This window comes from Lepeophtheirus salmonis, chromosome 14 (genome assembly GCF_016086655.4).
Source record: "Lepeophtheirus salmonis chromosome 14, UVic_Lsal_1.4, whole genome shotgun sequence".
Classification (NCBI taxonomy): Eukaryota; Metazoa; Arthropoda; class Copepoda; order Siphonostomatoida; family Caligidae; genus Lepeophtheirus; species Lepeophtheirus salmonis.
The window spans coordinates 15,563,019-15,582,198 of NC_052144.2; the positions used below are offsets into that span (position 1 = coordinate 15,563,019).

General features: G+C 31.2%; 1 protein-coding gene across 1 annotated transcript; it reads left to right on the plus strand.

The window, feature by feature from the left end:
* Positions 1-280: 280 nt before the first annotated feature.
* LOC121129617 (uncharacterized) lies at positions 281-2,415 on the plus strand. Its single transcript, XM_040725342.2, has 2 exons — positions 281-666; positions 907-2,415. Exons 1-2 carry the CDS (start codon positions 532-534, stop codon positions 2,113-2,115), a joined length of 1,344 nt encoding a protein of 447 aa, XP_040581276.1. The 5' UTR covers positions 281-531; the 3' UTR covers positions 2,116-2,415.
* Positions 2,416-19,180: the final 16,765 nt, after the last annotated feature.

Genomic DNA, 19,180 nt, shown 5'->3' on the forward strand with positions numbered 1-19,180 from the left:
AATTATCTAAAAAGCAAATATAAGGGCCCAAAAAGTTATCGACCGCGTAGAAACTTTCCTTGTCTGTTACATTTATGAATTCCTCCATCCATCCGCTCTACTCTAAATTTACTTCTATTATGGTTACGTACCCTCACTCCAATAACGCAAGGATAGGAAGTTTTTAAAATTTTTAAATAATAAAACGGCGGAGGAGACTTCAACGCCAGCAAGTGTGTATGTGTGTGGGGAAGTGAATTTAACGCGCACTCGAGCGCGGGGCAGAGTCACTGTGGTTCTTCTTGGTAGTGGTTGTACTGATGGTAGAATTAACAAAAAAAAAACAAGATGATCTTCTGCTTTTCACGATCATATAGATCGTTCATCGTAGTGTAAACCAGTTCAACGTTCTAGTTTGTCGTAATAAGACGTTACTTGCAGAGCCTTGAGTCGTTGAAAATCGGGGTTTTCTTTAAGAGTTTCATCTAAGAACTACAAGTGACCTGTATAACCATAGTTGAGAAGTCCTATAATAGTCTGAATATTTTGAGTATGATGATATCGGATTCCGGCAGCATTGATGCTATGCTGAGATCCGCTTCCAATTTTAATAGCCATTTCGGTGGAACTGGCGGCGTTCCTCCAACAAATCCATCCATTGGGAATCAGCTAGAACAACCTCCAAAGGTAAGGCAAGATTTTATATATACATGATGAAAGATTATTCATGATAATTGAAATAAAGAAACTATTATTGGAGCCACACGCAATTAAACAATAAATTACATTTTTCCATTAAAAATCAAATTTGTGTATCTGGATTGCCCCCTCTGTAATGGACAAAAAAAAACTTAATTTCCCTCACAAATGTTTACATTTCTTCTTTATAAAATTTTATTTCACACCTTTTCATTCTCCAACTTTCAGTTTGAAGCCATGGATCCCATGCAGAACCAGTTGTGTCGAGTATGCGAGGAGCCCGCTGCGGGCTTCCACTTTGGAGCCTTTACTTGTGAGGGCTGCAAATCCTTCTTTGGCCGCACTTGCAACAACCAATCCGTCATTCAAGAGTGTAAAAACAACTACCGCTGTGTTGTGGACAAAAAGAATCGCACAGCTTGCAAGGCATGTCGACTGCGCAAATGTATCATGGTGGGAATGAGCAAATCTGGATCCCGATACGGAAGAAGATCCAATTGGTTCAAAATACATTGTCTGATGCAACAAAATCTAGGAGGAAATAATTCGGCAGCTGCTGCTGCAGCTGTAGCAGTTGCATCTCGATCCCGTCCCAAAATGTCATCCCCCAAAATGGAGAAACGTGAATCGCCTTACCCATTGCCTTCACCCATAGGACATTTTCCTCATAGTTCAATGCAGGAGACAGATGACGACATCATTGATGTTTCTTCATCCCGGAGTCCAGAACACTCCCCAACGCTTCTTCCTCCACCCATCTCCTCTACGTCTTCATCCGTGACTTCCGCCTCTCTTAGTCCGTTCAAAAACTTAATTCGTCCCCCGTCACCAAGTAGTTCAAATGGATCCACCAAATCCGAGTCTCCAATCATCCTGCCTCACGCTCCTCCTCACCCACTTCTCCACTCTGTTCCTCCAGCAACGTCCTCATCTTCCACACACTCACCTCTCACGCCACCCTACCCAGGAAGTTTTCCATTGAGCAGCCTCATGTCCGGCTTCCAAGGAATCCCTTTTCACAAACAACCTCTTCTTAGCCCACTACTCGCAGTGCATTCACCCCTTTGGCAAGTCGCGGCCGCGGCACGAAATCCTTTCCTCAACATCAGACCTCCAGAGTTGGACCTCATGGCGGAACATAAAGCTTTAATGGAACGATTCGCAGCAGCAAACGCAGTTACTGCCGCAGCCGCTGCCGCGGCTGCGGCTTCACGTGCCTCTCCACCTTCATCAAAATCTCTAGAGGATCCTCCACCACAACATATTCCAATGGATTTGACCAAAAAGACTCCCATGGAGATATTTTTGAGTAATGCTTCAAAGTTCAGTAGTTTAAAAGCGGATTTTAACCGAAATAACTTATTTCCCGACCTTCCCGAGTCTATTAATGTGAAGGAGTCGGATGGAGAGGATGAAGATTTGGAGGACTCTAAGTAAGGAGGCTCTACTTGAATTGTTATATTATTTCTGTTTATAATACATACACTTACATATATCCTCGTGCGTGTGCCATGTCGTGTTTTTATACATATATATTTTTTTTAAACTATTATTTTTAATTTTATTATTTTTAGTATCCAATATATTATAATCATTCTTTGAGTATTTCAAAATAGAGTTTATTTTGATCTACTCATAAGTCTCTAGTTAAATGACACAAAAAAACGTATAGAAATAAAATTTATAATTATATACATACATAAAGACAATGTATATATGTTATCCGTCAACACAAAAGCAAATTTTAATGATTTTTCACAAAATTGACACATTTATATTCGTCAACACTGAATAATTATGGTCCATTCCTATTGACAAATGACTCTGATGAACCCTCTGGAAAGGCTGCTAATTGTACTGTAAATTGTAGACACATCCATCCTAACAAGAAAAAAAAATAGAAATATATATATATGTATATATATTATAAACTATAATTGAAAATATTAGACTTTAGTAAATGTTATTGGGTGGTTTTAAGTATTCCCAGAAATTTAAATAGAAGGTATAAAATGGACCAAAGTCAAAGTTTATAAAATATATATTATGGTGTCAAAATTCTTCCTTTGATGATATTTGTTCCTTCAAAATTGTTTTAATGCTAACTCATCCCACATATTTAGATCCATAAAAGAGTGGAAATGTCTTTATATAAATAAATAACGAACAAATGAACGTGTGAAATGATTAGCCAAGCAGAAAGACTAAGTTGTCTTGTCTCCTACCTCCTTCATATCTATCATGTGATTTTCATGAGAAAATCATTGTATTCATTAATTAAATTCCTTCATTTTTCTGCCAAAAGAATAATACCACGTGAGTCTCTTGTTATTATTCACCCCTTCCACAACATTTAAAAAAATATATAAATATATATTCTAATTTTAGGGACCTAAAACTCAACGGTACTTTCTCTCTTTGGTCTATTTTTTTATAAAAAAAAAAATATATTACCGTTATGTATGTGTGTAGCTATGACGCCGGTCATATGAGAGCACTACTCGCAGGAGCAGCTGGTCAAATTGTTCCCATAAATAGATGAGGATGAGAGTAAACAAGGCTCTAATCTCTATTTTTTCTTCTTTCTAGAAAAATAAATATATATATAACTAATAATAATGTTATAAAAAATTAGGGGAAATGGGAAAATAATAGAAAATTATTTTCGTTTCTAATTGACCACCCATTCTTCCCGATTTTTAAAAAGTGAAAACATGGTACATGGTGAAAAAGTGTTTTGGGGACAGAGAGGGATAGTTTTGAATTGATTTTCTGGAATTCTAGGTCTTGTATATTTGAATAATGAATTATATTAATAAGAAATGCATTTATAGAGTTGTGAAAAATATAACATTGAAAAGTGTTGCATATGATTAGCTTAGTTGTCGTGGATTTCTACTAGAAAAGGGTGTCTTCAGGAGATGGGCTGTAGTTCCACCTCCAAATAAAGGAATTTTTAGATTATAATTGAAAATTTAATTTAATTTTTCGATTTTTTTTCCAATGAATTTAAATTTTTATGCATAGGGGTGGATTTTTGAAATTTTTTTCCCCAAAATGTAATATTTGTAATTTAATTTTTTTCCAAAAATTTAAGTTTTTGTAAGAAAACAACTGCGGATTTTTGTAATTTAAAAAAAAAAAAGGTAAATTTACAATTAAATTTTGAAACTTTTTTCCAAAAAATTTAATATTTGAAATTTAATTGTTTAAATTTTTTGTGTACAGCAATGTGTTTTTGAAATTTTTTCCAAAAATTTTAGTTTCTGTAAGCAATTGCGGATTTGTGTAATTTTTTTTTCAAAAAAAGTTAAATTTAAAATTAAATTTTGAAATTTTTTTCCAAAAATTTAAAATATGAAATTTAATTTTAGAAATTTTTTGTGTACAGCAATGGACTTTTGAAAAACATTTTCGAAAAATTTAATATTTGAAATTTAATTGTTTAAAAACTTTTTATGTATAGCAATGTATTTTTGAAATTTCTTCCAAAAATTTTAGTTTTTGTAAACAACTGCGGATTAGTGTAATTGAAATAAAAAAAGTTAAATTTAAAATTTAATTTTAGAAATTTTTTGTGTACAGCAATGGACTTTTCAAAAATATTTTCGAAAAATTTAATATTTGAAATTTTTTTCCAAAATATTCAAGCTCTTATAAAAACTGCGGATTTTTGTAATTAAAAAATATAAACTTAAATTTAATTTTGAAATTTTTCCCCCAAAAATTATTAATTTTTTTTTTTTTTCCAGAAAAATTCCAAAAACCAAGTTACTTGGTTCTCCCACAATTTTAATGAAAAGGATGTATTCAAAAAATGACAAAAGAGTTTAATTGACCACCCATTCTCCCCAATTTTTAAAAAGTGAAAACCTGGTATTATGAAAAAGTGGAATGGGAAAAGAAGGAGTTGTACTCCTATATGTGGCCTGTCAACACAAAAACAAGCTTGATTTTTTTTTCTCCAAATAATACGTGGATATTTTGACATATTATTAAATTTTTCTTATTAACCCTTTCCCTGTGTTGCAAATCCCCCTCACTCCAAAAATAACTTTTTCCCCCATAAATACGTATTTTTTAATCTATTTTCAAAGTAATCAGAAGAAATAATGCATTTTTATCCTTAAAACAATAGTTATATAACATTTTAAGTTTATAAAGTAAAGTTTTAAGGTCATATAAAAGGTCACGAAAAAAAGGTTATTATTATTTATTTTAGCGTGTTTACAAGGTTCGCCCAAGTTTTAGGGTGTTCTGTTTAATACGATCTTTTGTTGTATTTTAATGAAAAAGTTATGATTGTAAAGTTTCAGTCTTTAAGACGTGTTGTTTTTTACCTCTATAACCATTTGAAAAGGATTTTTTTTTAGAAGTCATTCTCTGTTTGTAAATGGATTCAGAAGCTTTTAATTTTTGAGGTATGTTGCTCATTTTCAAAAGTTTAATGAAGGTTCCTATACTCAAGTGATATATCCGAATATAATTCATATATATAAAATTTAATTTGCTCATTTTCAATAATTAAAAACCCCTAATTTATATATTGGAAAGGTCAAAAATTTACAGATACGACCCGAATTTTGTGCACCTGTGTTGTTACCAAATTTGACATATGATTTAAAGAATAATAATATTCAATGATTCACTTCAATAATTCAAGTTTTCATTATAACTACAACATATGCAAAAAAAAAAAATGAGGAATAAAAAAAGAAGGAATGGAATTTGAATTTATGCATGAGAATAGTAAGTACGTATCGACTCAAAGGAAGGATGACACCCCACTTTGTTTGAGAGTGTCAGTTTTTATAAAGCCCATATATATGATGATGGTTTTTATGTGAATATTAATATAACTTTGTATAGCTGTACCAAGTACAAACTGTTCTAGTCCATGATTTGGGAGACATTTACTGTTCCACGTTCGCATACATAATATTTCATCCAAAGAATTTATTTTTGTTAAGCAACTGTGGTGTGTCAACATAAAAACTAGTTTGAATCAAACATATAAAATGGGGAAAAAACCAAAGATGGACTTTTTACAATATTCACTCCAATATTTCAGGGACATTATCTGCCTGATTTGAGACTTTGTATTCACTTTTCTTGCATGAATTGCAATACCTAAAAACATTAACATTAATCTTGAAACTTTGTTTGACAGATTATTTGAAAGATTATGGACACCATCTTTTGGATTCGCAAGGAATAATCCTCATTGAGTATCTGGAAAAGGGTAAAACTATTAGAAGTGTACATCGATTATTAATCGTTATTGGACTGTTAAAAAACAGAGATTCGAGACAAACGTTCAGGTTTACTACTATCTAAACATAACCTCGATAGTACCAGTAGCACCCTCTTTTGTACTTTGCACGGACTTTTCAAACAACCCTCGTGTAGTTTAATTGATATAAAATGTTCCTGGTGGAACATATTTTCTTCCCAGTTATGTAATCACTGTTTGGTTATTGGGGGTCTGATTGGAGTGACTATAGATGACTCACCAATAACTGGGCGGATAAATACTACTTCTGAATAATTACACAAGCTCTTGACCCCCTTTATATAAAGGCCAGTAGGCATATATTGGAACTTGTCATTTAGCAAGAACTTTAGGCATAAATATATCCAAAGAAATCATTGGATTTCTTGATCCAATGTCCAAATAAATCATTTTAATGTTAACGGGCCACATTTGAAGTCAACTCTTTGTATTAACTGAGTAAATACGCTTACAATTAAATAAAACTGATTAGAAGCGATTAAATCCCCTCAACATTTTGGAATATTTCCAAAAAAAAATGTACATATTTATTTTTCACAAACTACAGGTTGATTCAAGAATCCCTTAGTCCGTATACAGAAGGAATGAGTTGCTTACTTGCTTGCATTCAACTACTCGTTATTATTTGTTTGTATGTAGGCTCCTTCCACAACAAACTGGTTCTCCAACATATTCTCCAATTTATTTACCTTATAAAGAGTAAATATCATACTCAAAACCATATTATGTGTAGAAGAACAACTTATATTTCAATCTGATTTTGAACCAGTTATTTATAGATTCAAGAATTTGTCAAATTCTACTGGTAATAAGTGAATCTCATTTCTTTTAATCTCTATTGGGTAAAAAACATCCCAGTTTTGAATGCAACAACATATTAAGTAGACCTGTGACTAGGGGGGGGGGGCAAATTATATAATAGTGACGTCATCAGCATTCAAAAAATTTAAGGATTACATTTTTTTTAGAAGGGATTAAATTATTACATAAATGGGCATTTTTTTATTATTTTTTCTAGAAAAAGTGATGAAATTTAATGCCCAATGGTTATTTGGCTCTATAGTTCCAACCACACTGCACCTTGGAATGTATTTATATAATATATAATTGTGATGTTTAGTCACGCAACCTTACAAGTGTGTTATATAAACGTATTCTAAAATTGTGCTAGCCATTAGGCAGTTGTTGCAATATAAAAAAGAAAACTGTCAAATTTTTGTTTTCCAAAAATAAAATAAAAACTTGTCAAAATCACATTTACGGGCGTATCTTGAGGGCCCATACTACGTAAAATGGACAAAGTATCGAATCATCTTGATGAAACTTCATCAAATGACTTAAACCCAGCATTGAGTACTACTTGATGCCTTTAATAAACAGTGATATATGAAAAACACTTTGTATTGGTTTAACTTGTACAATTAATCTTGTTGGGATTGGCCATGGGCAAGAAATATAGGATAATTATAGAAAGATATCTATTTCCTTTCATTTTAAGTGATAATTTCATTATCTAAGCCATAAAAATGTGAATGTCTAACGATGTAACAACATATTTTTAATATATATATGGGTTTTGATATTATATAATACTAGCAGGCATTGTAGAAACATATTTTGAAGAAACAGACAGATAGTTTTAAGTCCATATATTTCCGCGCTCTTCTTCTTTAGTAATATAAATACCGCAAAACCTATATTTTTATAACATAAATAAAGTTGTAAAAATAAGTAGAGCGCTTCTATATGCGTCATGAAATTTGATTGGCTAAGACATTGATCTAATTTCTCTCTCTCTCTTTTTTTCTTTCTTCTACGTCTTATTTTTGAGCTCCTCCTTTACTGCTCTACTTAGGGATTCATTTTTATTAGTAGTTGCTACTACTACCTTCATAGATGCTCTATATAAGATGTACCTACTGCTTGTAAAAGAGAGAGACAGAGGGGGGGATGCAAGCGCGCGGATAATATTTATTTATTTTTTAAATGTTTCTTCTTTTTTCTTTTCTTTTCCTTTCCTTTTTAAAATATAGAGCAGTTTGACAAACTTATTTTCCAAATAAATGTACAAATTTGATTTTAATTAAATAGAAGAAAAATCCTCCAGAAATCCTCACTCTTAATCTCTGTTTTTTTACGAGCACACTTCACGTAACTACTCAGTACTTATAATCAGTGATTATTTTTTAGTTGCCTCATTTTGTTTTTTGGAATTGGTAATGGAAAGAATGGATTTTCTTTTCCTTAGCAGTTGTCTTTATTACTTAATTCCCGAGTACTGAATATCCTCTTATTAATAGATTCAATTATATTAAGACCCTGATTGAACATTCGTGTGTATTCATAAAACCTTGAGGATTACTTTCCTCAAATTAGAATTGGGGATCGATATTGTAGATATTATCGCCAATAATATATAATAACATATTTTATAATGGATATTAGGGTCAGATATATATTGGTCCTATGTTGAAATCCAATATTTTAATATATTAATGAAGAATGTTTTTTTTTTTTTTTTTTTTTTTTACATAATATAACTTGATTATCTAACTCCCCCAAATGTCCAATATCAAGAATGCAGATGTCACGTGAAACCCCACTGTACGTACGCTGTGTACAAGTTGCAACTTGTATAAGGATATTGTACAAGTTAAAAATTCAAAGTCTTATTATAAAATGATTTATTTTACTTATCAATTATTGGTTCATGTCATCATTACACTTTCATCTATTGAAACTGCACAATTTTTAAGTGCTTAGGAATGATATAACAGATGGCATTTGAAACATAATGTCTCAATTAGTAAATTTTATATAAATAGGTAAAAATCATATTATATCGAGGGGGGCTGGTTGGAGTGACTGTGGATGTTTCCAGGTCAGTGACTACCGAGACGGATGGTCTATTTAATCCCGGACTAAATTATTGTTGTCAATTTGACAAAGAGACAACATTTTTTTGTCAATGATGTTATGATTAGTCATATTTATTGTTGTCATATTTTTCTTAAAAAAATATAATTTGTCAAATGTTGCTTCTTAAATTATATTTTTCAAATTGGTCTTTAATAAAAAAATAAGTATTTAAATTTTGTTTCCAAATAAACAATATACAGGGGCGTCAGTAGGATTATAAATAAATAAATTGGTTATTTTAATTTCAAATATAACATTTTCGAAAAAAATTTAAAAAAAAAAATCCAAAAATCTATAGTTATTTACAAAAAAAAATTTAAATTAAAAAAAAAATTACTAATATAAATTTCAAGAATATATAGTTATTCACAAAAAAAATCCAAATATTTGTAAAACAATTCTAAATATTAATTTTTTAGAAAAAAAAAAAATCAAAATATTAAATTTATTGGAAAAGATTTCAACTATTAAATTTTTGGCTCTGCTGCATAATTTTGCCCGACTAAAAAAATAAATATCTAGTAAAAAAAAAAAGTCCCCAGCCCCTCACACCCGCCCCCTGCATAAACCCCTAATAATTTTTTTTTGACATAATTATCTTAAGATTTGTCTAAAAGCTCAACATTCAAACGGCCAGTATTAATCACCATTATTAGGCTAATATATGATACTATTTAAAAAAAACAGAAGGGGGCAAAGTATTTCAACATGTACAGTTTGATGATACAAGTTGCAAGATGTATTATTTTGCATACTAAATGTTTTATCATATCGAATTCTTTTATTTTTGCATAGATTTGATCTTTGACACTGACTAGAGACTCCAAGTCTGTTGTTACGTCATAGGGTTTCCTTCTTACACCATAAATTAGCATTTCAATACTTTCCAGGTGCGTGCAAGAGTGAGTGATTCATGAATGGAATGTAATTAAAGCAACAAGCAACAAAAACCTTGGACTTGACTCCCTGACGTTTCCCTTTCTCCCTGACTCGTAGTCATACTAAAAAATAAGAAGATTCTTATCATCACATTCTCTATGATTTGGCAAGTATCATGGAGAACAGAATATAGGTTTGATGCATAACACATGTCCTCTTGGTATGTAAAAATATAAGCAACCAAAAATGGGGTTGGTGATCCTGACAATTTGGAGAATATTTGACAGTAAAGAAACTTAGCTATCTTGTCGTTTTATTTAATCAGCTGTTAATACCTATCAAAGGGATGAAATAAACACAAATTCAATTCCATATCTACCAAAGATATAGACCGAAATTACAACGATATCGATCTTTAAATATACCCCAAGTACAAAAAATACTTCCAATTATAACTCCCAAGCAAAACTTTACTTATTGTCTCTATGTTTCAAGAGGAGGCAGATTAGTTAAACCTGTCCAGAACACCTGTGGGCTATTTCAATATATATAGTCAGTTTCATATATATATCTAATTTAAGTATTCCTAAATTTAATTTATGATTAAATATTCTAAACAACCACTGTAGCGGCGGAGAAAGGAGGGGTTGGAGTATGGAGTCCATCTCCTACCAAGTTTTTATAGGACACCAAACAAGGGTGTCTGCAAGGGATGGGCTGGAGGGGCTGTAGCCCCAAAATAACCCAAAAAAATACAATTTTTTTTCAGAAAATTAAATTTTCTGGAAAAACTATGGATTTTCGGAAAAAAATTTCATAAAATATAATTTTTGAAAAAAATTTTCCCAATTTTTTTATGTCAAAAAGTGTAAATTTTGGATTTTTTTTGAAAAGCAGTCAATTTTTGAAATTTTATTCTGATAAAATTTTATTTTTTGTGAATAGCTGTGGATTTTTGAAATTTTGAACCCCCCTCCCCTATTAATATAATCCTGCGGACTTCCTTGCCAAATGTAAATATACTGCCAAATTTGGAAAATATAAAGAAATTTAAAAGTCACCAAATAGTTTATTATTAAAAAAAAAAATCTTTTATTATAATAAAAATTAAAAAGAAGTGACCTATTTAAATAAAAAGTTCAATATTACTAAAATTACATCTTCTAAGAAATCATTATTTGATGAGCAACACAGACCATTTATATATACAAAAAGCCTGAATAATAAGGATTAACCATTTTTCTAGAGAAAATTAAATAAATTATATTTTAAAGAAAAGTGTATTATTATCCAAAGGAGCATCAAATTGAAAGACGATCTGAAATTGATTTTCTGAAAAAATAGAAGACTTTTGTAAATATGTAATAATAGAACGTGTGAATATTGTGCTTCCTCGCCACGGCTCAAACCCCTCATACATGCTAAAAATTGTCACTGATCACTCTAGCTCGGTATCTTCTTTTTTTGACACCCTATTTAAAGGTAATTCCTTGAATATTAATAAAATATCTGATACCTTTTATTAAAATTGTAAATATCATTTTTGCATTTTTTAAGCAATAAATGATAAAGTATGCATTGGTAATATTGTAATACGTACTGCCAAGAGTCACAAAAATTTTGGCATCATAACCCAAGCGAGTCTAAACTAGTTTTGTTGACAATAAGAAGTTTCTAAACAACTTATATTTGTATATAGTAAATTAAAGTATAAAAATATACAGGAGGCCTACGAAAAAAGTGTGTTTTCCCGGGAAATTAGACACCCAAATAAGAACTTAATATTCGTATCGTTTTCTAATTAGCAGTCAGCATAAAGGACACTTTTTCTAGGCACTACATTATTTATTTAAAAAAATCATTTGAAAAAAAAAAAAAAACATACATAAAAAAGATTTTAGATTTCTTTTCCAAAACAAAATAAAAATTAAGTTTAATTCAAAAAAAGGCCCCACACTCAAAAACGGTGCCCGGTAATTTTGCCACAGGAAATTTTGCCTAGGGACATTTTACCTTAAGCCATTTTGCAAGAAATATATTTTGCCTTAATATCCTAATGAATTTTATTCGTCGTTATCGGTCATGCCCAATGCTAATGATTTTTGAAACATAAATTGTAATAGATTATAGGAACAGACAAATAAACATATCTACAGAAAATAATGCAAGATATGGGATTTTTCGATAATTTTGACAAATTTAGAACCAAACGGTAAAAAAACAAATTTTAAATATTTTTGATTGTAAATTTATTTATAATTTTTGTGTCTAATGAAGTTTTTTGTAATATCAAAAGTTTAGTCGATATTAAGGTTAAAACTTTTTTTTAATTTTAAAACTTTCCACCTGTTGAGCTATTTTTCAAAACCTTTCAAAATTTATGTATAATGTGTTTCCTTAAAATGAAAAATTTGCAAAACTCGCAACATAAGACTTGTCAAATTGAAATGTTTCACTTTAACATACAGACAAACCTGTATTAAGCGGTCAGCCAAGATAAATTGAACAAAACGACGGTTTATTGAAGGTGACATCATAAACCATAAACTAAATTTGAAAACTGGATATGGTGTGACACGCTTAAAACCAGGGTTGTGGAGTCGTAGTCAAATAATTTTACAGAGTTTGCATCAGAATTGCAGTTGCATAATTCTAAAAGTTGGAGTTAGAAGGACTTAAAAATGGGTCAAAAAATCAAAAGAACAGACTCCATCCAGAATTTTTGTAATTTATGACGTCCCATACACTTTTTTTTACAAACAGTGGGAAGAGAGATTATACCGAAAATATGTTTATTCTAAATTATTTATGGTCTCTTTGTTAAATATTATTTATTTCACAGTTTACTTATCAAATTTATCTTATAATTGATAAGTTAACGAATTCTGAAAATTTCATAAATAGATTTCTTTTTTTGCAAAGTAAGACTTTTCAATTTTTTTAATTTTAAAAAGTTGGGATCATTTTTGGATTGGGAGTCGCAAAAAACCCTCCACCTGCACAGCCTTGCCTAAGCACGTGTCAATTACTTAGGTTCGACACTACACAACTATTAATTTCGACTTGTTTCTTCACATTTCGTTTCGTCTTAATTTTGCCAAGAAAAGCATGGATTTTTTTTTTTTTTTTATAAAACATTCAAATATATATTTTTCTATCGTTTTGTTCCCGTTATCCTCATTCAAAAAACATAGTTTGAGAAATATATATTTAGTATATTCATAGCTTAAAAAATATATTACACTGATATATTGGACTTGATGTCTAAAGACTCGACTCAATCGACTCAATTCGAAACAACATTACTAGTAGAGACTCAAAGGAACAATTAATTTATTCATCTCATGTCGCACTGTGGTCTGGGGTTTGACCTGCTATGGTTGTAGCTTATTTCTACATATGTGCTTTGAGAACCCATAAAAATATATCTGATAAAATCATTTATATCAAGTACCTTCGTTCCTATTTTCGGTCCTCATCATCTAGGAAAATAAAAACAACAAAATGAACAGGCAGAGGGAAAAAAATGCCCCCAAAACATATCTGACGACAACTGAATTAAATATATTTATCTGTCTACGTGTATGTTCTATCAGTAGGGTTTCTCATTTCCCGTGAAATTCTCTTTTGTAGTGGTATTCCGGGATACAAGTTTTAAATTAGGGGATCCTTTAAATTATCGGGATCTTGTGAATAAATATAAATTCTGTGAAATGCCAAGGCAAATAATAAACCTTAAGCGAGTCTTAAATATCGATATAATCTCAGTTATCCATTTGAACCATTATCACTAAAAGTTTTGATAGATTGGAATGATGTATAGTTGTCAAAATACACAGCCCGATCCTCGAGCTAAAAGTCAAATCGGTCATACTAATAGAGCTCTATGTCAGAACCGCATCAAACATATTTTCTATATGACAAATAAGAAACTTTTGGACAGATATGGAACAGCTTACAAATTATTTTATAATATTAATATTGTTGTTGTACAATTCAGAGTCTCCCGGGAAAATAAAATATTTCCCGGGAATGACCGGTGAATCAGGATTCCGGGAATATGTGAGAGAATCCCTAGTTCCATGTACTACCATTTCTCTCATTCTTTTATTTCAGTGGAAAATGTAACATTCATCTTATTCCTGACAGACGTCTTTTTAAAAAAAGATATCACAGCAGGGACAAATGTGCTTCTTAGCAGAAGAAATAGATCTTCCAACAAAATCAATTCTATACACAATATATATATTTTGACCATGGAAGTACATAAGCTCTTACTCTACAAAAAATTCCGATCCTATCTTTTGGATCCTTTAGAGGTTTTTTTTTTTTTTGCACAAATTAACTCCAGATTTGTTATGTATTAATCTATGTAAAGGTATTGCATGAATACAAAAACAATCTTGAATATAAATCTATATAAACAAGAAAACAAAATGTCCAATTGATCCTTTTTTAAATGATACAATTCCTGAAGTACAATCATTCACAGACGTTAATTTAGGCCAAGAATAGGCTACTTCTAATTTCTAGCATGAGATAAAATACTTTATAATATTTACTATACTTTAAAAACTTCATTTTGTTTATAAAACTGTATTTGACTCCGATATGTCCTTTCAAATAATTTCAAGAAAAGGAGAAATGTCTAATATTTCATAGACATGGATTTCAGCCAACTAAGGTCTTTTTATTCCAATTCCGTGATCAATTGATATACTTAAGTATTTTAACTACTGTTTAGAAACACTTTATTTGATGTACGAGTCAGTATTTGTCACCCTTTCAAATATATAAAATATATTAGCTTCTGAATCTTTCATTGTGCCCATTATTTTTTGTTACTTTCAACGGAATTTTCGGGTTCTCAAAAGGATTAATCTGAATAGTTTGTTGATAGAAATGAACAATAATTTACTAATAGGAAAATACAAGTTGACTTTGATATTAAGTAGTATGTAGATCAAGGATCATCAATGCAATCCCCAAGGCACCTGGTGGCCTGTACGCTTCTTCTTAGTCCACCCTGGAATTGTACATCTATGTTTTTGATTGCTTGATTTTGTATGCATATTTTTTGAGCTGGCTTGCCTCAAGCCTTTTGAGAGTCTGAAAGTAGCTCTCAGGTATAAACAAAGGTTGATGTATCCCCTGATGTAGCATGTAGCTTGAGAGCCTTCATTTTAGATTGATAAGACAATTTCTAACTTTAAGTTCAATTTCAGAATAATTTCTCAATTATTTGTCCAAGACTATACCCTTCAGACTCAATTTGGTGTAACAATCATGCTTTTGGGTTGACGAACTAAAAATGCAAAGAGTTGACTTCATATTACATTTGTAGGTAATATCATGTACAAATGTAGTTTGTTTTTATTTTATTCAAAGATTTGTGTTTAATATATGTAAAGTACGTGAGGGAGAGCTATCGGATAATAACATCTTAGTCTACTTACATATTAGTACGAGTCGTTTGTTGGTTATTATATATGTGCCTCGACAACACATAAAACTAGAATGATTTGTCTCAAAGTAGAGTCTTTTATACTCGTATTGGTATTCTTCGACGAATAATTATCCTCGTTTTCTATCAAAAATAATTATTTTGAGTATTCAAATAATAAGAAATGTATGGATCTTATAATTTAATGGATATTGTAATAAAATAATTTATGATAAAAAATGCTCCAAAATTGAGAAGAAACAAATTCTATTTTTTTAAACTATTATTTAAAACGTAAAAGAGTTGGAATGAGCATTGATAATTTTTACAATCCAGGCAAATCCCCTCGAGCACAGTAGTTCCCATCCAAGAGATCCCGTGGTTTAATACTAGACTGTACGTATAGCTATAAGTTAAGTGGAGGAAAAGAGCCTTGTGAGGGCAGAGAGGCCACTTTTGACACCAGCAATGAATGGGTCCATAATCCTCCGTTGTAAACTCTTTTGAAGGGTTCTTTTTAACTTTGCCCCCTTCAGCCTTGATGCGATCTTGTTCGACTATACCTTTTGGGTGCATGTTGAAGGAAAGGCCTGCAGTGTTCCTTATCCAAACATTGAGGCCCTAAAATCCACTATCAGCCTGAACAAGGACACCATGATAGAGAATTACATTCGCAACAGATGGCAGGCCATTCACCAACGCTGCCTGGAAGGCATCATTGTCACTAAAGGTGTATCTAAAGAGCTCAGACACACATCTATTTAAAATATAAATTTTGTGGAACTTCTAGTGTTCATTAATAAATTATATTTGGTTGAAGTTTCATATTCAAAGATTTTAGATTTTAATAGAGTACTCGTTATAAGTCTTCTGAAATCAAATAAAGGTTCTAAACTATATTTACAACTCTTGGGTATATCATCCTTCAAATTTGAATATGAAGCCTATAATTGACTCAAATATTTGTATGAAATATTGGGGTTTCTATGTGTATATATATGAAGTCAAAAAATATATATGTATTTTCCCTTTTTTTTGTTCAAGATTGTTTTTATGTCGATGCACTACATTTGCATATCAATTCCTTTTTTAAATTTTGTTCAACGTACTTTTGTGTTGACGCATCACATATATAAGGAAACGAAGAAGAGGTTGTGTGAGGAGTTGAAACGAGAGAGAGAAAGAGAGAACAAGAGATTTATGATTCCAAATTATGACAATCTCATCTTTCCCCTGAAAAATAAAAGGAATAAATTGTTATAACCCCAATAATTGTCTCTGATCCTTTTTTGTCTCATAAATTTTTGACAAATGACCAGAAAAATGCTGCATGACCCGCAACAATTTGCCTTATCTCTTCTCTTCTTAATATTATGTTGGACCTTCATATTATGAAAAGATGGAAATCATACTTTTGAGAGGAGGAGGAAGGAAAAAAAAAAGAATATAAATTTGTTTCATAAATTTCTTCAAAAATTATCGTTATATTCTCAGCGTGATTTTATATAAATTACTGACTTTGCATTTATGTTCATATTTTTTTATTTTTGAGAGCCCTCAAAAAATAAATACTTTATAAAATATTCAAACTCATTTTTCTTCATCAATGGGTCATTTAAGTGAGAGAAAAAAGATGGAAATATGGCAAGAATGCACGAAAGGGAACGAAGGCCTCATTGATGTATTTAGTTAAGGGATTCACAACCTTAGAAGGTCCAACATTTATATAAGTTTGGACATTAAGGCGTATCCTAATGACACCGAAAAATGAGCTATCACGAGGTTAGGCATATTAAAAATAACCAATTATAAATAGAAATCCTTACATTACCGATAATGGCACCCAGGGGATGGCGGAAGCACACTTATTCATTCAATCATTAATGAAGGTTGAGTGATTGAAATCAATTCATATTTGGATATATTAAAGGATAAACAATTAGTTACAAAACAAAACAAAAACTAGAACTTTCTAGCTTACGTACAAGTTGAGAAAATGATAGGTCGAATTTCCATTCGCGCACTTCGAGCAGTTGGGCGTCACTTGGACCTACGTTTATGCCGTGAGCAACTCCCAAATGATGGACCAAAAGAAGGGCTTTGTCAAATGGTGAAACTATACCTGACAGAGTTAAAGAAAATAGCCCAGGTCAATCTCCTTAAGTCCATGAGGACCCATGAAAGAGATATCGGGGTCTCCACCCAAACTTTCCTGTGAGCTATCAAAAAAAAAAAAAGTATGAGGAAAGAGATTGGAGAGCTTAAAGAGTCCACTTTTGACACCAACAATGAAATAAATCATTTTCCTCCGTTGCAGGACTCTTGTGAATGAGTATTTTAGGTTCCTTTGAAGTCATTTCTGAGTTGCTTGTTCATAGGCAGGTCGTGTATGTCCTCCAAACACCTGTCAGATAGCTCTGGGACGCCATGTAGAGGACTACATTCACAGCGGGTGCAAGCATTCTGCCACCAACTGTAAGCCACCATTGCCACTTGGGCCGGCTACATTAGAGAGCTTAGACACACATCTATTTATATTTATAATTTTTCGTAAAATTCTATCGTTCATTAATAAATTATATCTTGTTCAAGTTTAAAATTAAAAGTGTTCATATTTTAACGGACCACCTGGTATAACATTCATAATCATCATAATTTGCTTTATTTATTGAACAACCTGACGTTCATGTGTTCATTTTAGGGTACTTTATATCCCATATTTGAGTATATATCAAATGAAGTATTATTTAGACTAAACATACAATTAATTTACCTCTTTAAATAGACACATGCCTTACAATGTAATGTACCTATCCTCAGGCAATAGCTACTGCTTAAATCCTAAGCTCACATTCCCTGGATACAATCATCTGGACCAACACACTCATTTTGTCTTTTTTATTTATTTTTATATATAATTTGTTAAACGCTCTTTTATAAAATACATTTGTTGAAGTAAAAATATAAACTATGATGCTCCAAGAAGCTATTGCCTTCAATTATCATGCAGTTTATGACGGCAGGAAAAACACTTCATAAAGTATTCCTTGGTTAGAGTAACTTGCTTGTTCTGGTTCGATGTCTATATATATATATATATATGGTATTGTTCATATAACCTAGGGCACAAAAAGGAAAAATGGTAGATTAAAGATATCCACATACTACAATACACACAGATTTGTCGTCAAAGCCCATAAATAGGTGAAATCAACGTATGTACACTTTACAGCCGTTGTCATCATTACCTGCTACGCTTATATTCTTATCATTAAGCGTATTGAAGTACATTATTACATATATAAAAAGAGGGTGAATCTTTATCTGGAAGAATAATACAAGAGGTTGGATTCAAATTGGTTAAAATACGTGGGTACATGACAAAATATTATTTCATATGAACATTTTATTTCAAGGTGAATTTCTATATGCTTTTGTATTGTTGTATTCACTTTAATCATCATGCATTATCCCCTAATTCATTTGCAATCAGAGAACGTCTTCACATATATTGCAAAAAATCACTCAATGCACAAAGCCATAGACATATTTTCTCAAAGGAACAGCCATTTGCTTTGACTTATGTGTGTATGTATTTAGATTGTTATGGGTATTTGAATGATAAAAGGAAATTGTTTTGAGTTTGATATTGATGCATTTTGAATATAGTTCTTTGATATTGCATCTTGCAACCTTTCCTTCTAAAAGTAAGAGTATATAAGGCAAAACATCAGTTCCGAGCAGTTAACTAATTCTTCTCTAATTGTTTTAAATTGTTAACAGCTGCTGAAAATGGGGGGAGGGGTTGTTTACACCTCAGGAACTGAAATATTCTTGTAATATATTGGACTTAGTGGTCCATTAAAATCTGAACACTTTGAATGATAAAACTTCAAAAAGATATAATTGATTAATTAATAATAGAATTTCATCAAAATTAATGCTAAAACTAATAGATGTGGGTCTGA

What these genes read in the sequence shown, in the direction of transcription:
- LOC121129617 (XM_040725342.2), top strand. Translation starts at nt 532, where the DNA reads ATGATGATATCGGATTCCGGCAGCATTGATGCTATGCTGAGATCCGCT. An exon ending in AGCTAGAACAACCTCCAAAG is followed by an intron (nt 667 to 906) that starts GTAAGGCAAGAT and finishes TCCAACTTTCAG; the next exon opens with TTTGAAGCCATGGATCCCAT.